Raw genomic sequence first — 26,178 nt, forward strand, 5'->3', positions numbered from 1 at the left:
CCAAGTGCCCCCCCCCCCCCCCTCTCCCCCATCTTTCCAACACAGTGCTGATATGTGTAACCGCTGCACAGCACTTGGCTCACTGCCAAGAAATGCACTGTGGAATGGGAGGAATGCGCTGACGACTAACGCTTTTTCTTTTCAAATTCATTGTAGAAAAAGTGGGCGGTGGATACATTATGCGCGTGGGTTCATTCCAGGAGTAAACACGTAATTCATGGCCGCATGGGCACAGATTTCCACTCGTGACGCGATCTACACGAGTTGTGCACACCAGCCGCGTGCGCTGCCACCAACTGTTCCCAGTGCATAGCGCAACTGGCGACGTGGTCGATTTGCTGGCCGCACGCCGCCGCTAACTTCAGGTGGCCTGTAAAGTGCAACAGACTGTTGAGAAAAGTACTTGCGATGCATACAGCGCGGCTGGCGATAACGAAGACAACGATATGCGGGCAGTGCGTAGTGCTCAAGGCTGCGGTCACTGTTTGTATGCTCACATCATCCGTAGTGCCACAAGAAAGTGTTTGTAACTCCCAAAATTCTACACACTGTACAGAATGCAATTTGGCGGGGGATTTTATTAATTTTTATCATCCAGAAATTCACATCAGCTGAATTCGCATCATTGAGATTTTACTGTAATTCAATTTTACTGGAATCGCAAAACTTGACAATATCAAGAAATACCCTACGTGGAGGTTCGTTAGATAGAGGCTTAACTGTATGTCAAACGACCCTGTCATCGCCCCTTTAATGGGGGAGGTTACCTTTGAATAACAACTTTTTTTTTCCTTGAGATAACCGAATGACAGACGCGATACAGGAGGCTGGGATCGCTGACGTTGATATGGTTGGTACAGCAGGCTCACTTCAAACGCCGTCTCCTTACGTTGACGCGAAAGATACACCGTTGGAAGTGGCAGCGCAATCGGTCTAGTAGCGGTGTAGCAGAGGCAGCACTGCTGGAAGCGTCTCCGCAACCGTTGGCAACGTGCTTCGCTAACTTCGCCATACGGACGACATTCACAGAATGACGCCCTGCACGAAACGCTTGAAGTGTTTTAAACTTCTTAGCGTGCATCGTGACCGACCGTGCGACAATCCACAAGGTGCACAAAACCGTTCAAAACACGCCACCAGAATCCATAACAAGCTATGAAGACGGCGATCACAAAAATGGTGAAACAAGCGAGCGAAACAAGCGATTCAAGCGAGCGCACAAAGAACGCCAGCTCAGTAGGCAGCCGGAGCAGACGACGCGCCGGAGAGGGACCACCGCATGAGCGCGCAGCAGCCAATAGCAGTCGTGCAGTCCCCCGCGTTCTCGCGCGCTTCGTCCAATCACAACCCGAATTCGAGACGCGGGAAGCTCAACAATCCCTGCGAGGCTCCCAATCCCAAGCAAGCCATGGTTCTGCTACGCCGTGGACACCGCCGGCGAAGGCAACATGGAAAAGGGCAAGCATTCACAAACAAAACAAGACCAAGATGGCAGCGCTCAGTTCAGCGACACAGAAATGGCGTGCGCGCGAAGTTTGGGTACTTTTGCTGTTCACTCGCGGCTCGAGGGCTGCCGCGGCCGGTTGTATATTTAATTTAAAGCAGTTCCACAATGAATTAGGCATTCATAATTATAGAAAAGGTAGTTTATAACATATAGAGCCGAGATGTGTACTTTTTGAAAAATCAAATTTTTGCGATTTTTCGACTTACAAAGCCCGCGTCCCCCCTTGAAGGTCCAATCACTAGGCATCGGCACAACCACCTCGATCCCCACAGCTAAGTGCGGGTGCTCAGGTCTGTAGAATCGCACAACACGCCAAATATCTGCTTTAGCAGATGTCAACTGCGGGAACACCTAAAGGGTTGTATTAAGGGGGGGGGGCACGGGTCTTTAGGACCCAAAAAATCGCGAAAAAATCACTTTTTAGAAAATGTGATTTTCGAAATCTGTAGCTCATTACCTACCCATCTGCTAAGTTTTTCATCTCTAGGATCAGTATTTTAGTCACAGTGCCAATTTATATAATCGATGTTGCCCGAATTCCACCGAAACAACCATTTTCCGCGAGGTGCAGCTCCCGTTCCTTGCCCGCACCGGAGCCATCTTGGTCTCATTTGAAAGAGTCGCCTTTCATCCTCAAATTGCCGCCTCTGCTGTTTCCATTCGCCCGTTGGTCGCATAAAAAATAGCAAAAAAGAAAACGGGGCATTCGTAATCCCATTGGTTTTCGGGGTGCACATGGCGGCAGAGCGTCACTGCATTGGTGGAGCTGGCTGACGGCGTCTGCTCGGCGCGCCCGAGCCGCAGGGAGACTGCGGAGACGTGACACCGGTCATGCTTGGTTCCAAACCGCGAGGTGCATTTCACGGCGAGATTTTAGGTAAAAGAGAAAAAAAATTGTTGAATAATCATCTCATGTGATGCCTGCCCTGGCCGTGTGCGCTCAGGCCGACGAAAGTTGCACACCGAACGATCGAGCGTACGAGCCTGAAGTAGGCCTAGCGTGTTCCCTAGCACCGAAGACTGCTGCTACTGCCAGCGGACGCACCCGCCGAAACACAGTGATATCGCAGGCAGTGATATCGATGGGCAGAAAGATAAGCTCAAAACATATAAAACTTGAACTCGCGGAAACTCCAGCGACGAAACGGTAGTCGGATTATTTTCGTGACGATGGCGGCAGCGCGGCGGGCAGTCCGCTTGGCGAGGCGGAGTTCACGATCGTCAGATGTAAAGTTTGCAGAGACTGGCGAAGTGTACAACATACGGCGGTGCGGTGGAATTCGCGTTGAAAAAGGTGATCGTGAATAAGGAATCGCCATCAAACTTATTCTCCAGTGCGTAAACTGCGAGGACACTTCATCATTATAGAGCTCGCCGCACGTTTGCGCCGATTGGATCACGTTCAGTCTTTAGTGAATGCGCTTGCTTCCCGTGCCACAGAGAGCACTGGGAAGCAACAAACAGCTCCAAATAACTTTTTTTTTTCCGCAATGAGCATCCTTCACTGCAGTCTTGATGCGAGAACATGAGAATGTGGCAAAACAACGTACGTGAAAAAAAAAAAAAAAAAAAAAATGCCTGCATGTGACACGCGCAGCCGAAAAAGTGACAAATGAACGTGCTGCAACTGAAAATAAAAATGAAAGAGGCGACATTTGGGCACTGTAAAGCAAAGAGACTACATCCCTGAAGGTTTCTAGCCATTTTACAATAAATTGTAAATGTGTGCACTGCACCAGTAAACCTCTGTTAAATATTCCCCCATTTCTTTTTTTTGCTTTTTTTCTCAAAACATGCATTGTCGACCGCTTGCAGTTTTGCGGCCTCGATACCTCGGCACCCAAAGCACATAGAGCTGAAATTCTTTTTGCAACGGGAAGCTGAATGTATGCTGTGTAAAATGTTGGAAGCATATTTTTTTGTTTTTGAAAGCTAAAATTATTTTGATGAGTTTATCCTCACTTGGTACACACACTCTGTATACTGAAATTAATAAGGCTGCAATATGAGTGCTAATAAACATATTAGAAAACTGCTCCCAACATTTCACTCTTTACTCTTCTGGCTACCTAGCCATGCCTTTATTTTTAAGTTTTCAACTACCCCTTATTTCAAAATTTAGGCCTTAAACAATGGAAGTTAATATGTAATTATCTTACAAACTAATTGGGCTACAGAAAAAAAGATTATATATCTGAAATCAGCATAAAAAATTCAGTAAGGCTGTGAATTTTTATTACAATTTACAAAAAAATATACCGAAAATAGCTCTAGGACCCATGTACCCCCTTAAGGGGAGACACGGGTCTTAAGGTCGAAAATGGTCAAAAACAAAAAATCGATTTTATGAAAACTCATTTTCGGAATGTTTATCTTTTTGAGTAGCTCCACTCAAATTATTAACCCTGAATTCGGCCAGGAAATGCGATAAAAACAACTTTAACCGTCACGACAGCCACAAAATGTCCTGAAAAGAGAAAATTTGTTCAAATTCGCGTGCATGCGGTGCCGCAGGCGTTGCAGCTGGCCGATCGCCGCTTCTAGGGCTTGGTTTGAAGCCATTTTCTTTGTGCGCAATTTGCGCTACCTCAAAATGGCTTCGCTCAAGCAGCGTAGCTGCATGCGTGGTTTTCCGAAGGCCGTTAAATGGTCTCCGATTGGATCTCAAGCGGTGCGCTTCAGCTCCCACTGACTGGCGTGACCGGCGCCCCCTTCTTTTTTTTTGTTGTTGTTTTGTGCTTGTCGCCGTGGCTGCCACTTAGTGCGCGTCTGTGTTTGCGCTCGCGTCCTCGACACACCACTTTGTACAGTTTTTCCTTGCGATCAAGATGGCAAACAGTAGATTGTAAACATGCACGCAATGAGCCTTTGGAAGTCGTAAAAAACAGGCGTGGAACAAAAACCAGACGACGCCGGCCACAAGCGTGCCGTCGGGACTGCCAGTGCCAGACTTCTTAGATGTGCAGGGAACATTAAAGGTCCACTGAAACGGCCTCCAAGAAGCCACTGATAAACGTGTTCAGTGTATGGAACAAACACTCTTGAGTACTAACCCAAAGTATAACTCCTTGGAACAAAGTCAGCGATTTATTATTAATTTTTAAAAACGTTTTTTGAAATTCGCGGGCAGAGAGGTCGTCGCTTGGCGGTGTCGCATGGAACTATATTTCCTTAACCCGTGATGTCACGGGTGAGTTGACTGGCAAGGCTTGCTAGAAGCTGCCATTCGCTGCGGCCACTGCAGTCATGACGTCACGGACACACTTCTGGTAGCTGCGAAAGTCGTCTGCTCGTACATTGCTCGAACTCTGTGCGGGCTGTTACACAGCTCGCCACCCTCATCGGTTAGCCGGCCATTGCCCATCAAGTACAACAATCGAAGCGACGCAGTGATCGGCGGAACGAAGCTGCATTTACAAATATCTTATTTATATAATGTGGTTTCAGGAGTACCGGAGTGCTGTCCAACGAGGCATCAACAGCACGGTCAAGCACCGCACGATGGCAGCACCTCCTCGACCGCCGTAAGCACCGCCGCTGTGGCCCCTCCTCCCGCATACCGTATGCGAACAACACGGCGGATCGTTAGCACCGATGTTCGAAATAAAGCGTGCTAAAATTTGTTGGCGTCTGGAATACTGAGCCGAATATAAAGTATGAAGCCTTCGTGAGGATCGCTGACCAGCAGCAAATTGCTGGTAAGAGCGATAGCCATGATAGAAGCTACAGTCAAATCTCGATATAACGAATCCCGCGGGACCGCGAAAAATCATTCGTTATTTTGAAATATCGTTGTAATGAAAAATCTGCGATTATAAGCCAGTGGTCAAACCTAGGTATGAAAATGACGTACCTTGGCAGTAGGCACGTGTGTAGACAAGCAAAACCTCAAGTGAAAAGGTTGCACTAACTCCAAAGCTGATTTATTTGAAGAAATCCATTATTTTCTTCTGCCACGTGCAGCGAACACGACCGCGCACTACATTACACCACTACAGCACATACACCTTCCGCTTTCCAGAATACCTCATCGCGTGCGTGATTGCACCGAGCGATGAAAGTACGAACTTTGTCCATGTGAAAAAAAAAAAAAAACGCACACACATCGGAGTTTTTCATGACCCCATCTTCAATGCTCCCTGAGCTTTGAAAATCTTGTCTCGGTCTTTCATAATGATCGCGGCAGTCGATGGGGCAATGCTAGCTGTCTGTAGAGGCCGAATCGCTTTTTCCCTGCGTCGATTTCTTGCAGTGAAAGCAGCTGCGTTCGTATCTTCTTGGCACTTCGCTGGCTAATATCATCGCAAATTTCGCACAAACTTCGCAATAAGATAATCAGCGGCAAAAAAAAAAAATACCGTCCCGCACGTGCGAACGCACGAACGACCGAGTAGCGTACGGCACACAACACAGGAAGAAAAAAAACGCAGGCAGCTAGGCCTGCTGGCTACTGCGTAATAAACCATAGCTTCATGGTGGCGCTAGGAGCTGGTCCTAGATGTCCTGATGATGATAGCTACAGCCCATGGACCATACACACAGAAACGGCGGTTTCTGTTTCGTTTCACGCGAGAGTTGCAAGCTGCGGTGCTGTTAATTTTAGCCAAATTCGTAATACTGATGTTCCAAAATTATAGAACAAGAAATAAAATACGTTCGTTATTCTGAAATATACGCTATTTTGAAATTCGTAATTCTGAAATAGTTTTAGATTGAAAACATGGCAAATCTGCCGGGGATTCTTAAAAATTCATTAATTTGAAAAGTTCATTAATGTGGTGTTCGTAGTAACGAGATTTCACTGTAGTTTCTGCTCAAGCCAGCTGCCGCTGGTGCATTTCGGCTGATCCGATCTGCTCGTACTAGCTCTGCGATTAATGCGTCGGCAGAGTTAATCCTATAAATATTTTACTATGGCAGGATAGGAATCACTATAAGGCAGTTTCATAAGTAGACGATTTACGACAGCGTTGATCATGTTCCGAAGCGTCGACCGCCGCGGCTTCGAAGCAAAACAATTTAGACCTAGCGACGACTAGGGACGGTCACGCACGGCGCCGTCGTTCGCCGAGCTCGCACGTTCCACCCCCGCGGTAATTGTGTAATGTACCTCAGCCTGTTCGCGGCATCCCGTGCTGCAAGCGTTGTAATGTACCTCAGCCTGCTCGCGGCATCCCGTGCTGCAAGCGTTGCAAACTCGTGTACTTTCATAGCTAAGGCAGCATATTTTTTGACATTCTGCTCAGCAACAAGCCGTTCAAACGATACTGTAGGCAAGACAAGGCTTCAGTACGCAGTCGCTGCGCTGTCGGCCGTAGTCGAAGACGTCGGGCGGCATCATAATCTATACATCGATCTTTAAACGTGATACAGTGGGCAAATGAATAACTTTGTGAAGCAGACCCACTCGTACGTTTCGCGCACCTCGGGCGCCGACGAGTAGCCTCCGTCAACAGACGCAGTCATAACCTCGAATAACGACGCAAACCGAGGTCGCCAAGCTCGGTTTGCAATAACCGCGGTTAATGGTGTAACCATGGTTTGGTCTCCAGTGTAACATGGGCTAACCACGGGTTCGCAGTCACACTAACCGTCGCTGCGCGAACTGGCAAACTCCTCAGTCGTGTGCGAGCGAGGACGGGTTGACATGAGTACGCCAGCGAACGAGCGCGCTTCAACCGGAAGTTCGTCGTAGTGACGTATTTCTAGGCAGAGCTTTGAACTTGCTTGTATTCTTTATTTTTTTATGGCTCCCTTCGGCGTACGAATTGAGAGGGAAAATTGGGTCATTTTTGATCACCGATATCTCTGGTGTTGCAGAAGCTGGATAGAAAATTTTTGCGGGAGAATGATGGGTGGTTCAATATCTATCAGTGTTATGGCGTTGTTTATCCTTCTTGGTGACCGATTTCAGTGGACCTTTAACCACACTGCTGGTAACGAAACAGCGAGTTCAAATTACAGTGCGAATCGCTTCTCGGATCATGGCACACTTCGTGTTGACACCGCCACCATGTATCACTCTATGGCAGAGCCGGCGCACTGTATTAATCGGTCGGCGCAAAGTCCGTTCTATCGGGAAAGTCAGCAACCGAACACGAGTTTCACCTCGGCGTCAGCGTGGAATGCAATTCCGGCACCGAGTTCGTGAATATGGACGTGAAAGTGCCGAAGAACGGATCTTTTCAGCGCCACCCAACTGTTTGTCATGGTGGGGCTCAGGACTAGGCTCCAGACAGCTAGTTCCCTCAAAAAACCGTTTTCAGGGCTCAAAACACTGTCCTTGCAGCTGAGCACACAAGCCCTGCGCTCTTGTTGGCTAAAAAAAAAAAAAAAAACATTTACCCCTAACTCCATGAAAATATTTTTTACAATCTCGTCATGTACACATCTTCAGCATTTTTAAAGAACTTTTCCTTGGTTGGAATAAGGCACGTTTGGCTTTATTTTGCAGGGGGGCAGAGAGGGAACATTCAATGAAACTCTTTAGTTGAAAATTCCTCCAAAACTTTTCTGCAGTCAGTGTAAAAACTTCAAATGCAATTTTTTCAGCTTCATATTTTTTGCCAGCATGAATAGCCTTACGGAACTTTTCATTACCGTAAAATTCCGAGCAAGCGCCCCCTCTAACTACACTGCTAATTTCATATTTCTACCCCCTTCCCCTCCTACCATTCTAACATATGCTCTTCCCCGCTTCGTACCCTTAGCAACCAACTCACTCCTCTCTCAGGCAACACTGCAAGCCCTGTCCAGTTCAAAAATCTAATTCTTAGCTCTCAAAAATATCACAAACAAAAATGTCACCAGCGTGGCACTGACTCGCCCGGATGTGCACATGCCCAAAGGCTGACGGCTGGTGTCGGATGACCAACGCGAGAGAGACATCCGACGAGCAACCAAAGGAGTTGGCGCCAAAAGAAATAAGGCATCGGTAACATATTTAAATAGCACGCCGAGAGGAAACGTTGGCGGTGGGCATCGAGTTTGCATCAGCTAGAATACATCGGCGGTGGCGTAGCGAGGACACTCGACGGCAGCTCGCCGATATCTCAATGCACACTTCTAAGCCCGTTGGGTCCGATCAGAGAAAAATCAAACTTTATATCCATATGCACTGCGGTAATTTTTTTTTTTCAGGCGTGAAAAATCTGTCGCCACCATTTTTAATTTCAGTACCGTTTCGGAAAACACACCCCTCCACTTTTCCCGTATTTTCGGCTCTTGAGGGAGAGGGGGGGGGGGCTTTTACGGTACGTGCTCGTGGCACAATTTAATGTCTTATACCACTGAATTCAGGAAGAATTGAACTGCACAGCATGCTATCTTTATGTTTCTAGGTTGAGCATACCACATTTTGGGGACAGTAATGTCAGCTAATTATATTACAAATTTATGGGTCATTGACATAATTGGACATTTCTACACGATAATGCACTTCAATGACAATATAAATAGCATAGCTCCACATGGCAGGTCTTTGGCTACAGCTACATTTAAATCGGAACCAAATAATATTGAGGGAAAGGGTCTTAACCCGAAAGAAATTACCTAATTAGGCATCAGTTATGTTTCCATAGTACGAGAACAATTCAGATATAGTGAAACAAATTATATTTTTGAAAAGGGCAGGAAAAAATACATAAACACGCCGAATTTTTGTTACGATATCTCTAATAATAAAAAATTTGATTTTAAGACCAAGATAAAGCTTTGCTTCCTGACCGACCGACCAACGACAGCTGGATAGATGGATATAAAGTTTGGATATAATAGATAGATATAAAGACAGATGGATATAAAGTTTGATTTTTCTCTGATCGGGCCCAACGGGCTTAGAAGTGTGCACTGAGATATCGGCGAGCTGCCGTCGAGTGTCCTCGCTACGCCAACCGCCGATGTATTCTAGCTGATGCAAACTCTACGCCCACCGCCAACGTTTCCTCTCGGCGTGCTATTTAAATATGTTCCCGATGCCTTATTTCTTTTGGCGCCAGCTCCTCTGGTTGCTCGTCGGATGTCTCTCTCGCGGTGGTCATCCGACATCAGCCGTCAACCTTTGGGCATGTGCACATCCGGGCGAGTCAGTGCCACGCTGGTGACATTTTTGTTTGTGATATTTTTGAGAGCTAAGAATTGGATTTTTGAACTGGACAGGGCTTGCAGTGTTGCCTGAGAGAGGAGTGAGTTGGGTGCTAAGGGTACGGAGCGGGGAAGAGTGCGTGTTAGAATGGTAGGAGGGGAAGGGGGTAGAAATGTGAAATTAGCAGTGTAGTTAGAGGGGGCGCTTGCTCGGAATTTTACGCTAATGAAAAGTTCCGTAAGGCTATTCATGCTGGCAAAAAATATGAAGCTGAGAAAATCGCATTTGAAGTTTTTACACTGACTGCAGAAAATTTTGTCTTTGGTCTTTGGTCTGTCGTTTGGCAGAGGCTGGGCACGATGCATAATGAACACCGAGGGCAGGGGTGGAAGCAGGCTCGAGCATTTTGGAGCAGCTTTGGGAGCAGTAGTAAAGCCATTTTGGAGCAGCTTCGGAGCAACGAAACAAGAGTTTTGGAGCATTTGAATTATATTTTCGAGCACGTTGAAAATTGCAGTTTTGATGACTGCAGCACAACCTCGATCGTCTTGTCCATTTGTAGATATGGTGGGGGTCTACAAGGATGAAAGCAGGATCGGGCATTTTGGAGCAGCTTTGGGATATAGAGAGATGGCTTTGAGGGGTAGCCTTTCCCATCCCTCACCTTACTTCACTGCCTCCTGCCAATAGTTCATCATTCTTTGCTTCAGTAATGCTGGAGCTCATTTTTAATACTTTGGCGATAAACCTCGTATGCCTTTCCAACAATCTTGAGAAGCTTCCCAGTGATTCACAGCTTTGCCGTACCAACCCATAACGCTTTCAAGTATGGCTTTGTCTGCCGTAGGCCTGGCAAGCCTGTCACTGAAGAGGCTCGATGGTGAAGTACCTGCTTGTTTTCACAGCAGAACCATTAGATAACTCATGCAGATTTTGCAACGGGACAAGTTTTCTTCCTAATGGCCCACAGTGGTTGGTGCTATCGCTTCGTTTGCTGCTCTTGCTTCTCTTCACCGGCGATTCAAAAGGCTGAGAGGGGGTGCTACGTCACATGCACAGTGCATTTTTTTTGCAATTATTTCCAATAGCCAGTGGCTCATACTAAATTTACTTGCAAACAAATATTTATTACGCTCTATGCTTCCTTCCCTTGCAAAAATTTCATTTGTATTAAGCCCAGTGCAAGATGCGTTATAGTATTTTTGCCTCCAGTGCTGTGACATTGTTTCTATGTTCGGCTAAATTTGGTGGCAGAGCATCAAAACAGCCAGTTTGGAGCAGTATTGGAGCAATATTGCATTTTGGAGCAGGATGAAGCAGGAAAAGTGGTTTGGAGCAGAATGGAGCAATTGGAGCAGCACTTCCACCCCTGCGAGGGCTCTGTCGGGCTAGCTTGAACTCTGTTGGAGGTAAAAATGGCTTGGAAGTGCTCGCAGCAATTCTAGAGGCTGCAGAAACAGAGTGCTAGTTAGGTTGGCTTCCCCATACATCATCAACAGCATTATGGCTGAGGGTGCAGTGCCAGCTAAAGGCTTGGTTTTGCAGTTTTGGTTTTAGTACACTTTTGACTATTTTGACTTGATAGCCCCCATAAAGATAGAAATCAAGTTTCGTGCGCCTTTGTTGCAATCACGGGACGAAACAGAAACCATGAAAGGACGTTGCCACAGACCGGGCAACACACTGCAGCTAGGAATCGCTTTTGTTTATCTTCGTAAGAAGGCAGCGCAATAAATTTCAAGCGCTTCTTGTAAGTCCTAGGAGGTGGCAGCACTTCCAAGTGAGCGTGCATCGTCATTAGGGAGCGAAATTTCAAACGGAGGATTGAAACCCTTCCCGTATGGCAAAAACCTTGCGTGACAGAAAGCCGCTGCCATATATTTACGGCAAAAACCATTAAAGGGTTATTGGCCTGAGGCTTTCTTGTTTTTTTTCTGGTCCATACAGCCATATAAAGACCCATTTTAAACAGCCTTCACTGAGCCCTCAATCAGCAAGCACAGGCTAGCAACTGACGTGAGCATCGCGCACGGAAATGTAGAGTGGCGGCTGGACGTTCCAGGCCCGACTCAAGGTAGTGGCCTCTCTCGGCTTGCTGGCAAGTTCGTCCCAATGGTTTACAGGAAAGAAAAGGCATAGCATCTGTCGCATCGTTTCTGTGGACACCTGACAGTCGTGGCTTCACTTTTTGCATCCACATTTTGGCCTCACCAACAAAGCCTATTATTGTCTTCCCATTAATAATGCACCTTACGGTTGTATAATACTGCGATATGTGCAGCTGAAGTTGAATTCAAAAGAGATTTTTTCTGTGGGCATTAATAAGAAAATACTTAACCTCATGACATTACTACCATAATATTAGCACCAACTATATATTTTTTGCACATGCTTTGATGCCAAAGAAAGTATAGAAGAGTGACCTGTCCTCTCGGCTGTAGCGACTGTGGCTCTCACGGGGCGGTGGCGCTCCTGGTCCTCCTCGCAAGTAGTCATCACCTCGACCACCATATGAAGCCGCGTCCCTGCCGTAACGACCTTCATCCCTACCGAAGCGCCGCTCAGACGGGTAGTCATCACCACGACGAGGTGGAGAACGATCATACGGCTTACTGGGAGCTGGCCTGCACATCACATAGCATCAAATTTCCTTATATGAATGTCTGAATACCATACACATTCCTGTAGCAGTGCACACGTAATACCAGTTTGCTTTATGGAGTTCATCCCAAAGCAACTCAGGCTATGAGAGAGACCACAGTAAAGGGGGCCAAAAATTTCGACCACCCAGGATTCTATACATGCACAGACTTCGAACAGAACTAGGGCTCCAGGCACTTTGCTTTTTTGCTTCCACTGACTGAGATTTGATCCCGCACCCCTGGCTTTAGCAGTCTAGCGCCCTAACGACTGAATCATTGCAGCAGGGCACGTGCAATACCACAAGGCATGATCACTCTTCTACACAGCATGTCACTGATTTATGCAAGGGTTACCAAAGAAAAATTCAACAGGCAGGGTCAGTCACAGATGGGCTACCAACTTTCAAACAAAACAAGTCAAGACTGATCAGGACTGGATGATGGGAAAATTCAGAATTAAGGCGGGACATGGTAAATGAAATCACCAATCTTAATTAAATTTCTCATGCAGGGGTGCGAAAGCTGCAATAGGATTTGTAGCAATTTTTGGAGCAGTAAAATCCAGGTTTGGATGAGCTCCCAGGAATAAAAACTGCAATTTGTAACACAAATTCAAATTTTGGAGACCATAAACAAGGAAGAAACCTTACTTGCAACGCAAAAAAAATGAAGAGATACTCATCTCCAGCAGTAGACTGTCCCTTAATAACTATGTACAGCCGTCAGCAAGCTTAAAAAGTGCATAATCTTAGATGTGGCTGTGCAAGAGAACCGAATAATAATTATTTGCTCAAAGCACACAGTCCCAGACATGGTTGTATAATACCCGTGTTACACGGGCAGTTTCAACTGATTTTCAGTGAAATGACAATTCAGCTTTTCAACTGACAAACTGAGCAGCAGTCACCTGCAGTTACACGGAACATATCGCGAAGCTCAGTTTTGTCTAAGAATCATGTGATCCCGCCGCGTGCAAGCAATTTTGATAAAAAGTGCTTTATTTTTTGTTATAAATAACTTTATAAAATATTTGCAGCTTTATATTGTTGAACTGCACATTGGTGCACATAATTTTTTTTCTCTTTCAAGTACACAACTGTACTCAACACAGTGCCAAGTCAATCCATTTGAGGCACGTTTGGCTTCCCTGCTTAACTGTAGTTTTTTGGTGCTCACTTTGAGAGCTTGTGTTTTGACAGTCATTTCGGTAGTTAAAGTTGCATGCTGGAACTTGCGCTAGCTAGGGCAACATCTTTCCGTGTGATGTGAGATTTCATAGCGGTTGGAAATGCTGCAGATTCAACCGGTGCAGCATGTCCGCTGACAGCCATCTTGTCAGTTGATTGGTTCAACTGCGACCGCCGACCTCAGTTCAACTGAACTGCAGTCGAGATTTCAACTGCAGTTGGCACTACCGTGTAACATCGCTGACTGCCGTTCAGTTCAACTGACCGCCGACTGAACTGCCGTTGAGAACACCCATGCAACAAGGGCATAAATTACTCTCTCTACTCTTAAGTGGAATTTTAGACCAAGAAAAGGTACTGTTGGCAGCAAAAGCATACAGGAAACATTTGTGAGGGAAAAAAAAAAGTAATTTTGCAACAGCCAAGTGGACATAATGCCTGAAATGTGCCAAGGTATGACAGGACACACACATTCTATCTGCTGGGAACAACACCACACAACTGGGTTCTGAGGCAAAGCTAGAATAAATTTATTTCTGAGGCCATGCATCCTATAAACTTTTGCAGCCAACAGCTAAGTGCGAAAAATTAACAAATATAAATCATAACAGAAAAATAGCAATCTAGCTTCCAGGTCAAATGCATGCTGCACCTTTTAAAAGATTTCTATCAAATTTCATAGCCACACCTTTTATTACAGCTATTATTTTATAGCAAACTTATGAAAACCATATTAAAAGTCTCAACTCCACCTTAAACCAATCAAGTGTGCAGATGCATCACTTGCAAACAGTGGCATGCTGCTTTCTCAATGCTCCCTTCCCATTAGGATAAAGTAACAACCTTAGACACTGAAAGCTACCCTACAAGGTAAATAAAAATGTCAAAGGCCAGCTGAACTCTAAATGAGCACATGCAAAATAAAACACTTTTAACATTAAATAGTGCAGAACACAGTGAGCATATGAGATTCTTCATCAGGTCTGGGACAATTCGCTAACCTGAGAATTCCTTCTAGGCAGAAAGTTACAACACAATGGTCTGCCAAGGTAAATGGCGGGAGCCCCCCATGTTCATATTCTCATGGAAAGGCAAGCTGCCTCAGCCAACTGTCATTTTCTGTGCTTCACTCTGCAATATATTTGAACTTATTTTAATTGAAGCAAACCAATCCACACAGAAACGTAAGCCGTGTAAGAGCACCATGGGTAATTCACTATCACTGGAAAAGCTCAGCGAAACAAGCTCAATGCAAGTGTATGTAAAATGCAGCTTTTGCTTTTCTCTTCTTGTGCAAGTCAGCACTTCTGCCCTGCCTGCTCACACTTTACAATGATAATCTAGCTAGCAGGCATGGCTCTGTTCAATATAAAACACAAGAAGTTACAACCACTAGTTACCAAAAGGATGCAATGATAAGGTAACACTCATGTTCTTGGCGGTTCGTGTTCCAACACTAGTACACATACCTGTCATCCCGTTTAAATTCACGCTCATCATAGTCCCGATGCACTGGTGATCTGTCTCTAGGCATATTGGCTTCGTGCCGACGGTCGTGATCAGAATAATCCCTAAAATACAACAGCCATTCAGCACAACAGGCAATTTCCTAACAACAAATTGTGATATTAGAACAGACACCAAAGTAAGGCTCCTGTATTATGGCAATAACAGCACACCATCGAGCACCATGCTCTACCGCCATCACCGTGTATTGGCGATTATAAATCAACATTTTTTTCAATGTGTCGGCCGAGTTACGGGCAACGTATATTGCCGACTATAAGGCAACCTCGCTTTTGAAGTAGATTCAGCGAGCTGCAGGTAATACCGTGGTTCATGCATAATTCCACAACAGCTGTCAGACATGGCACGAAAGCGGGGTGGTTAAAAAAAAATTACCATCTAACAAAATAGCCAAAATGTTTCTTTTCATACAAGATAACTGCTTCAAAGGCGAACCGCGGGCATTTCATGCAAATACTGGCAGCACTGTGCCACAAATCCAATACAATCTGATTCTAAGGCATGTGACCAGTCAGCCACACATTTTTTCATGCCTAGTTGCAATTTCTGCATTTTGCTTTGTTGGTGACTGTCGGTGAAGTCAGAGACTGCATGTCAATGGCCAACTGAGTGAAGAAAGCAGTAGCGGATGGTGGATGTGACTTGGTCATTGTTCCGGGCAGGTGTACCTCTATCTATTACCCGCTAGACTTGGCACTGAACAAGGCATTCAAACACCACATCAGCGCTTTCTCCAATGACTGGATCCAGCAAGAAAACCCGAAGACACCAACTGGGCAGGTGAAACACGCTTCTCTCAGTGAAATGGCAAAGGGGTTAATGATGCTTGATTTGGACTGGCAACTGCCACGGTCTCTAGAGCATTTGCCCCGTGCGGCATTCATTTGCTCAATTGCCTTAACTGACTAATTATATGCTTCTCTGCCATCAGGTCATCAGTGCTTAGAGCCATGCTATCACTGCAATGGCCTCTGGTTTGCTTCATCTTGTGCTGCAGCTTCACTGAATCCTTCCCCAAGCATTATATATAGTAGATGTAACAACAGTGTTTGGCACAATAACACGTGATGCACTATAGTGATCCTCTGTGCCCACGCAACAGGTGTGAGTGGACACCTGCCATGGCAAAGGAATTTCGTATGAACCACAAAATACGGAAAATTAGACCCTAGCATGACTGTAAACCACAGCAGTGTACAGTGACTGTATAATATCAGATGGCTTTTGCACACATGATATGCAAAAAGCGGGTCACAAAATATTTTTAAGTACAAAACATGAATAAACTAATTGTTTACGACACACTCATTTAGCAAAGCTAGGCTAATTGCAACTACTTCATAGCTTGTCCCTAACCATCTCTTAAAGCAACACAGTCAATACAACCAAACTACATCGGACCTTTATTATCAAAAGCACAGCAATTATCAGAAAGCACAGAAACCTACTTGATCTCATTATTTCTGCATTTACACGCGAGTAACTTCCGCAAAGCAAATATAAAACTCAAACCATTTTACGCAGCCTACTGTACAAAATACAGCAATAACTAAGCTCATTTCTGGATCCATTAGGAACTTACCTCTCTCGTTCTCGAGATGATCCTCTATATGATCGCCTCACGTCCTGGCTGCTACAAACCCTCAGTTCTGAAACAAAACAATGTGATATCCAATGATGTAAAACAGTCAACTACACAGTAAACTGGAACAGTGTAAGGAGAGCAATATATACCCGCATCGCAACATAATATTAAGAGCTGCCCATCGGCTGTTATATAAACTTCATTTTGCGGATGCACACTATTGAAAGGCTCCAATCCAGCACATCAATAGAGGCAATGAAATGCTTTCTTTGCACATATAGTGTTAACATTGGTTTTTTTTTATAGGGTTTGATTTATGTTTTTTTTTCTAGGGTTGTGGACACTGTAGTGGAGGGCTCCTGAAATTTCAAACATCTGGGGTTCTTTAATGTGCACCGATGTCGTACAGCATGCAGGCGCCTTGCTTTTCGCTTCCACCGATCCCGCATCTTGGGTTCAACAGTTGAGTCTCATAATCACTCACCACCACAGCGGGCCACATAGTATTAAAAAGTGATTTGTTATGACATCTTAACATATCACAAATGAAGCACACATTGATTTCATTTTGGACCAGTGAAGCCGGGGTACATCAAACTTACCACCCGAGTAAACTGTATCTTGCAACGGAGAGTTGAGCTAGTTGGTGCAACATTTTTCAAAACACACAAAGCAACAATTGAAGGACAAGCGAGTAGATGGGAACAGCACTGTTCCTGTCTACTCGCTTGTCCTTCAATTGTTGCACTGTTGAGTTTTGAAAAATGTTGCACCAACTAGCTCAACTCACCGTTTTATTGCAGTTCATTTCTAGTACATTGAGCCCTATTCCGTGTGACAATGTTCTTCTCGACAACCAGGCCGGCTTGGCTTCGCTACTTGCTTTGTGTGCTTTCAAAGTACGGATGGCGTCCTGGTGTGCAACAGCACTGTTCCTGTCTACTCGCTTGTCGTTCGTTTGTTGCGCTGTGTGTTTTGAAAACTGTATCCTAACATGACATCCTCCAGGTAGACCAATATAATATGAATTTCACCCTTTCAAACATTGCATTTGTCTTCCACCCATGACCAAAATTATCTATTAGCTTTGGCATTTTTAGAATTATGCCAGACTTAAGTAACCACAAGAAACCAGAATGTATGGACAATATCACTTTACACCACAGCAATTACAAAATATAGTCTTTAAATTCATAGCCTTCCTATTGCTTCAAGTGCTTATAATAACCCAGCTCACAACAAAAAAAAAATTCGATTAATTTTGCAAAACTATAAATAGCTATGTATTTCATCGTATTTTTTAGCTGTGCGCCACAATTTTATTTCATTTTCTTTGTGCAATGGCTGTTTCATCTCTCATAGCGTGGGTCACCCTGGGGTGTTAAACACCACGGACCATAACCAATCTATGTTTCTCGTCCCTTTCTCAGTCTTTTATAAGTTTATTAGGTTCTGATAAGCTCCTTGCTGCACTTAGTTGTTGACAAGCTTGTAGCATGCTATGCGTTGTAGTTGTTTCCCAAACCTAGTCTAGCTGCTCTAGCAGCCTTTATCTTCAAAACCATCCAGAAATACCTGGATATCAAGCAATTAAAACTGAATTACAATAAAAGCACATTAATTTTAATTCCACGGGACTGGAAAACAGTTCAAATTGACTGAAATTAGAATTACCAAATGGCCCTGAAAAAATTGGCAAGAATCAGTTGCATTATGGTAAATTTATCTGGCAAAATGTTGGGCAATGGTAGCCTGCTTTTTAAATGAGAGCCACACGACAATGACTATTCTTTGAAATCCCATCCATGCTTTATTGCGTGTACACTGTCGAGAGCAAAAGAGCTTAACTGCTCGAAAATGATAAGGGCCTTAGCGTGTCCTTCAGGGTGTGACGCAGTCCCCCGTGTGCGAGGCTTCATCATATGATGCAACGAGCAGCACTTGACGAGCAAACATTTTCAGAGCAATGGAAGAACCACGTAGATGGAAGGTTGGAAGCATGAAAAAGCCTAGTACTGCCCAAAACGTTGCACACTAGTTGAACTTGAACAAAACATTGCGGGCTAGTTGGTTCATCGCAAGGGTGAAACAGCGCAAGCTAAACAAGGACAAAAAGGGAGGACGAGACACACACAGCGCTGAGAGGAAGGAAAGCCCGATGTACTAGAAATGAGCTTGAACAAAACATTGCGGGCTAGTTGGTTGTGTGTGTCTGTGTGTGTCTCGTCCTCCCTTTTTGTCCGTGTTTAGCTTGCGCTGTTTTCCCCTTTGCTAGTACTGCCAATGAGCGTCCGAAACGCCACACAACTGTAATCGGTCAGCTGGCTGAAGGACAGCTGATTTGACCTGCAACACGCTGTTCAGATTTGAGAAGTGCTATTTTGACAATCGTTCAAAGTGCCAATCGTACCTGAATGCAGCCTAACTTATGCAAGATTTGTAGTACCCATCCGACGCCATAGCCTTACAAGTGCCTTGGCTAGGACTGTGCCGACAGCAAGACAACCTTAATTGCTAACTAACGGGGGTGAAATTAAAAAAGCATGTAGCTGAAAGTTTCAGAGGTGACGCGGAAGAGAAAGCTGGCAACCGCTGCCACGGCCGCCAACGCTTTCCCCCTCCAGCGCCATCGGCTGCCATGCCGAGTCATGCCACCAGTTTGGCTTTATGCATTCTAGCATGGTTTTACACAGTTACCTTCTCTCCCCGTTTTGGATGTGCACAGCCTCATAACTATGCTGCCCTATCATGTAGGCATTTCTTTGGCCATGTGCTAGGCCACCCAAATGCGGCGGCCCATAGTTAGAATTAACCATGCCAGAAGAAATTTTATGTTCGAATTGATAGCTTTTTTTATGCACAGACTGCTAAAAGATTGGTCGGTCAAAAAAAGGCAACTGGAATTTTCCAGAAATTGTAATTAAAGAAGTTAGAATTAATGAGCCCAAAATACTGAAACGTCAAGAAGTTCACTTGAAAATATCAAACAAAATTTGTCTTCGCCATTGCATTCAACGGACCATATCTGGATCAAATCTTCTAGTGGCGTTCTTAAGATTACTTAGGTCAGCTGCGCAGCCTTGGGCAGCACTAGCACTGTGAAGCCACACAGCGAGAGGAGTGGTCATCAGTTTCATACTTATCATTTTAATGACATTCCATTTGAGCATGCAAATTAACACAGCACATTACCAATATGCAGAACTAGTTCACATTCCTCTATAAAGCTATTTTGCAATCAACCTCAAGTTTGAAATATTCAGGTTCAACTGTGGCCTTAAAATTCAATTTAAGCTTCAAATTTGCAGCATTTGAGAGCAGTAAGACACTGATTTTTTAGGCCTTTAATTTCCGAATCTCTGCTGTTGGCAAACAATGCTGGGAAAAGTTTGAGAATCATACCCAGCAGGTCTTCTTCAATAGGTTTGTTTTGTATAATTAGAACCTTTGGGAAATATGTCATACACTTTCTACTTAACAAGCACAATGTTTGCATATGTCCCCAAGGACACCTCAAGTGTGCTGATATGTTGTACTCCTTTTCACTGCAGAGCTGGGGCTTTAATAAATTTCCTCCACATTAAAACCTCGTCCATCACATTGTATGCACTCTCTTACTTCAGTCAAACAGAAGCAATCGAAGGGACTACCATGAAAAGCTCTTTACCAAAACTACAAAATATGCATGAAGAATGTGTACTCCACCACTTTTCTCTGCAATGCAAAAATGTTTAAGCCAGCTTCACTAACACTAAAGGCAATGGCGATCAAAAATTATGCTCCCCCCCCCTTAAACTTGGCGCACGCCGGAAATCCAAGAAAGAAAAAAACAGCGCTCGAGCGCCTCGTCCCATCCGCGTCACTTGAACGCACTCAAGGAGAGGGCACAGCCAGAAATTTCAATTGATGTCAATGGGAAGGGGGTAGCTACAAACATACAGTGAAGTGTCACCTCAGTCAGTTACAGGAGTGCACAGGAGCATTTTTTTTTTAATTTGTGAATTACAGGGCACATGCAGGGCATTTAAATTTGACGAATACTCACTTAGATCACCTCTATAAATTTCCTACATTAGAATATTACCATAAATATAATTTCAGGGCCCCTTTATTAAGACTCATTTGGCCCCATATTCTTAAGACAGCTTCAGGCACTCATGCTGAAATAGCAATTCTGCTTGGAGTGCGCACAAAACCTATGCTATCCCTAACCAATCTTTAATTTTCAAACCAAATGGCGGAATGATGGGGACACCCTCTTGCACAAATGAATAGTGAAGTGTAAGCATAGAAGCTCTCACCCAGTTAGATGAACGGAACATGCCTAGCAACTATTTTCACTATCAGCTGCACTGCTCAACATTTTCTCAACCTGATTTCACAAGAGGCTGCCCCTTATTAGGTCTAAACATTTGACTGCATAGTGTAGAATACAGTGTACATGTCACTGATATAGATGTGAGCCCTCCCCACAAGCTGTCCCTCATCAGCACTCAGCAAAGGCCATACCCTGACAGATGCAATGTTCCATATATGCAAAAATCACCACATTTGCACATGTGATTTATGTCACGAAATTACCGTTATCATAATTAAACACAACCTTCGATCAGTTGACTCAGGCTAGGACTAGTAGGCTGGCCAGCCAGAATCACGCCAAAAAGATATACCCTAAAGGCATGCAAGCCTGAGGGTGTTCAACATCCTTCAGTTTGATGCATGCGCTGCTTGTGTTTTTTTAACTCACTGTTAGAAATTTCGTCAGATAGCCATGTTTCTGTAACAATAATTATGTCAGTGGAACATGTGTGCAGAAAGGATTTTAAAAATAATTATGTCAGTGGAACATGTGTGCAGAAAGGATTTTAAAAAATCACCCTCTGAAATGCTCAAGTTAGCCAGAAGAATTGAAATTGCTGATTCTCAAGTGACTTGAGGATGACGCGAAGAAGGTAGTCAGTCAGCGGAGGGTGCTGTATGTGCAGTCAGCTCTACTCTGCCTGTGGATGAATTGTAATCGTAGAAACAACCGCGTAGACGAAGCTGGTTGAATCAAACACTGAAGCTCTCCTCATAACGGTTCATTTTAGCGCAGTTGCGCAGCATCGTTCGGGCATATTGTATCCTGGGCGAGAAATCCTCCTCCAACCAAACCATAAGAGAATCGAGGTCTTCATGTATGTAAGCATTACGTAATGCCTCAGCTTTAATTGAAAGTTTAGAAATTTGACAATAAAGGGGCAATGAACTTCGTCTTGGCGATGACCGACTCGATGGGTACACTAGATGTTGCCAGCATTTATCTTAAAATGAGTGGAGAAGATTCTGTTACAATTTTTTTCTGATTCCTCATAGTCATTTTCTTTTTCAGGAAGAACTTTGATTAGAAGATTGTTTCTTCGCATTCAATTGTTGATGTCGTCGACAACATCAACGATTTCTTCATTCGTTTTTGATATATCAGACTTCACCTGTTGTAGCAATTCATTGAAAAGCGCCGACATTGTTTTTCACCTCAGACATAGTACCAATGCTTTGTTTCAACCAATTAATTTTTTACTTCAATGTCCGCGATATCCTTTGTAATGTCACCTAGGGCAGACTTTTCATAGCATTCTTGCACTAGCATGTGGACGCTATCTTAGGGTCAGGATTAAATTCAATATCACCTCAGCGTAGCACAAGAAGGACAAAGCATGACGGCACACATATAAGACATAATCTAAAGCAAAGAACACGGATGAAACCCGGAACTGGGCCAAAACAATCGACTTTGCTATTGCTCGACTCTCAACATGCAAAAAATGTGCCAATGCACGCATGGTAGGTGCACACATCGACACCCATATTATTCACGGTAATCGCATAAAACAATCAGATCGGGGATAAGCAGCCACGAGTAAACAAAGTAAATGAACAAAAATGAGATACTACCCAGAGCAACAATGGCACAACTTAGCATTGGCAATTCGTGGCCGCAAATCCCAAGAATACAGTTCAGGGTGATCCTTCAAGTAGGACACAGTGGCGCTGTTTAAGAGAGTGACAACACAGGCTGCGTCACAGTGTATGTCAGCACGCTGCAGATGCCTGATAAGATGCAAGCCACGAAGTACCCCCCCCCCCCCCCCCCCCCTCGGTCTCCAAGAAGGATTCATCGTTGACATTGCTTTATTACAGGGCTTATTATTTACGAGAAAAACAAATTCTCGCACACTTTTTTGATGCTGGTGACAGCAGTAACAGCAAGGCCAGATGTGCCGTAAAGGTGCTGGCTTGGCGCTGGCGGCTTGCGGGAGGAAAAACGGTGCTGCCTCCGGCCGGCGCTTTAGCGAAATGCTGCCATGCCGGGTGATGACCTTCAAGAGATTGAGTTACAAATAACTCCAACTTCACTGATGCCGCTTGAGATACTGCATAAGTGCAGCAACAGACGATTGCCTTCGCCTTAGCACAAGCACTGAGAGCGAAGGTAGCTATTCAAGTGTACGCATCGTTTATAGTTGGCGACAGCTTAAATCTCATGCCTATTAAACGAAACGCTCATGAAATTACGATAAAAATTTCAACACCATTGTAATTCTCAAAAAATATATAAATAATATGTGGACGCCCTGCTGTCGAGGATACACAATCGCCTGCCGGACAAAGTGTAGTGAGTACGCCAACTCACTTCACGCCGAGTGCGTTCAGCAGTGAGTATCATTAAAGTTCATCGTCTGACACGATGCGAATGACACTAAAGGCAAGTGTCACTCTTTGAAAGTGACATTAAACTTGTTCGTCTGACAGGGGTATGGGTAGCGGAGGAGGAGGGTAGGCAGTGGTGGTGGGCATTGGGCTTCTTCGATTATGCAACTTCGGGCAGCCAGCTAGCTGCCAGAAAGTTCAGTTCTGACAGGAAGTGGCTCCGTGGTCACATGGCCCGATGGCCACCAGAACTCGCCAGCCGGCCGAGACTATGTTCACTGCGGACGGCGATATAACCGCAGCGACAAGGTTCAATGCGGGGGAGCCGCCTCAAACTGCTCTCTGCCAATGTTATGCAGGATGAATGCATTGCATGTGGCAGTGTGCTACACATGCACACAGCGGAAATAGACTCCTTGGATGCGAAATAAATTACATAAAGTTATCATGGGCGGCCAAAGACTGCAGAGCAAACGGCTGCTCGCGCTTAAACATAATGCAAGCATGTGCACTTCAGTGGATGTGAAGCGTACATGTTAGCTTCGAGAGGGCTTCAAAACCACGCTTATGCTTTAATGTTTTTCATTTGCAAACGTATCTGAGGAATTTCACTCGCATTGTTCATTAAATGACATCCTTTGCTCTCAGAGTGTCCTGTCTGTCGACTACACGCAGCATGGTTGCAGAACTGTGACTAAGGTGCGATATTTGGCATACTGGATCCTGTGAGGTTGAGCCAGCATCCAAGTGTAGCAAGTCTGTCGCCTGCCGTAATGCGGTAGGGTACTTCACTGCTCGGGGTTCTACATGAAAACCGGTAGGCCAAGGGTAGTGTTAGCAAGCCTCAAGTTGAGATGTACTGGTCAACAAAGAAAATTTTGGAGACACCAGTGTCCAGGAAGACCATGAGCAGGAACCGCTTCAGCAAGTTCATGCACTACCTTCATTTCACCAACTTGAACACAGCGGATGAAGCTACCCATCCACAACCCAGGCTATGGAAGCTGTGGCCCATTATCACAAGGCTAAAAGAGGCTTTCCTTAGTGGTTCACCGCGCTAACACTTGGAACGACAATAAACACAACACCATGGAGCACGAACTAACAACTGGTTTTAATGGAAGAAATGGAAGTCATTTTATACACAAAACAAGATTGTCATCAGACAAACATACACGAGAAAACCTGAGGAAAGCAAACATCGTAGGCATCAAAGGCATACAGCTAGACACACTCATTGCGATAGCCTAAGATCAACTTCTTTCGCAGACAACGACAGCGATACATTACAGATACACACATCAGCACCGACGAATTTTATTTAGAACACTTCTGTGATTTCTCTTTGCTTTTTTATTAGAATGCAAAATTACAGCAGTTTTTTCAAACTGAGGCTGGCATTTGCAGTGCTGACAACGCGTAGCCAGCTTTCCTGGATGTGCGATGGATTTATTGTTGCTCTAGGTGTTAGCGCGGTGAACCACTATGAATAACCAACTAGGCCCAATTCTCGTCATTTTAGAGGCTTTCCTTGCTGCCTATGTGCCCTAACAGGATGTCTCCTCTGATAAGAGCCTTTTGCTCTGACATGGAAGCCATATCTCCCGTAAAACATGCAAGATTTGGATTGAAGTTCTTTCTGTTGAGTGACTCTTCAATCGGTTACATTTGCAATATCATAGTATACGCTGGCAAGGGGACAGTAGATACGGCCAGCCAGGAAGATGGATACCAAGGTGGTGATGGACCTGATGGAGCCTTTCCTTGAGAAGGGGACAACCTTGATGGTTGACAATTACTAAAATTTCCCAGAACTGGTTGATATTTTTCTCGAGCGAAAAACCGATGTCTACGGAACGCGCTCATCCAGGAAGACAGGATACATCTCCGTTAAAAAACGGCAACTTGAAAAGAGATGGGATTGCTGCCTTTCAACGTGGGAAATGCCCCACACTACAATGGAGAGACAAGATGCTTGTGACATTCCTAAGCATGATTCACTCACCAATAATGCAAGACATTGTAAACCGTAGGAATGAAAAAGTTAAGCCCACGATTGCTCTTGACTATAACAACACAATGAGTGGCATCGATCGCTCAGACCAAAACCAGTCATACTATTCATTGCTACGCAAAGGGAAGAAAGTTTACTAGAAGAAAGTGTTTTGCCATTTTCTTGACATGGCTACTACCTTCAATGCTTTTTGCCTGTACAAGAAGTCAGGTGGAAAACTGAGCCATTTGGATTTCCGCATGTGACTCATGGAGTTAGCACTTGACAAGTGCCTCCACACTCTGACCAGAGCGGAAGCAGGTCACAGATCAGACTGCTCTCTGACGCGGCTCAAAGGCCGACACTTTCAGCGAATAATTCCATCAACGCCTGTGGCAACACCACCCATTCGTGGTTTTGGTTTCGCTACATTATCACAACGAAAGCAGCGCACGAAACTTGATTTCTATCTTTATAGGCGCTTCCATGCAAGGGATAAACAGAACACATTCCTAGCTGTAGCGTGTCGCCCAGACTGCAGCAACACCTTTGCGTGGTTTTGGCTTCGCCACATGATCGCTACGGAGGCGTGCAAAACTTTATTTTTATCTTTATGGCCACTTCCATGCAGGAACCACGAAAGTTCACTTCCATCTTTATTGGGGCTGCTGTTAACTTGTTTATCATTAACACTCAAAGGTATTCCCGTTTTCCTTATTTACAGAGTTTTCTGGGGTTCCAGAGTTTAGTGTCAAGCGACATTAACTTCAAAATACAGTTCCTAATATTTTTTTTACAACTTTTCCCGACTTTACTCATTGTGTACTTTCAAAATCAGCAATGAAGTAATTTGACTATCTGGAAAAGATTTTTAAAAAAATTCAATCCTCAAAGGGTTAAAAACTAGGGTACCTGGAGAGCTCCCAAATTTTGCATTACAGAGTACTGTAAACATCAGCCAATG

The 26,178-nt window shown here is 44.6% G+C and overlaps 1 protein-coding gene across 3 annotated transcripts in view; it reads right to left on the reverse strand.

The window, feature by feature from the left end:
• Positions 1-26,178, reverse strand: part of Neos (nuclear receptor coactivator protein neosin) — a 105,038-nt gene that overhangs the window by 46,899 nt on the left and 31,961 nt on the right. For all 3 annotated transcript variants that reach the window (XM_084589758.1, XM_084589760.1, XM_084589759.1), the window contains 3 exons: positions 16,529-16,595; positions 14,889-14,990; positions 12,014-12,214 (listed from right to left, as the gene is read on the reverse strand). In XM_084589758.1, coding sequence (XP_084445884.1) covers positions 12,014-12,214; positions 14,889-14,990; positions 16,529-16,595 — 370 coding nt within the window. The remainder of the gene's footprint in view (positions 1-12,013; positions 12,215-14,888; positions 14,991-16,528; positions 16,596-26,178) is intronic.

This window comes from Amblyomma maculatum, chromosome 1, assembly GCF_055883805.1.
Source record: "Amblyomma maculatum isolate TAMU_Amacu chromosome 1, ASM5588380v1, whole genome shotgun sequence".
Lineage (NCBI taxonomy): Eukaryota > Metazoa > Arthropoda > Arachnida > Ixodida > Ixodidae > Amblyomma > Amblyomma maculatum.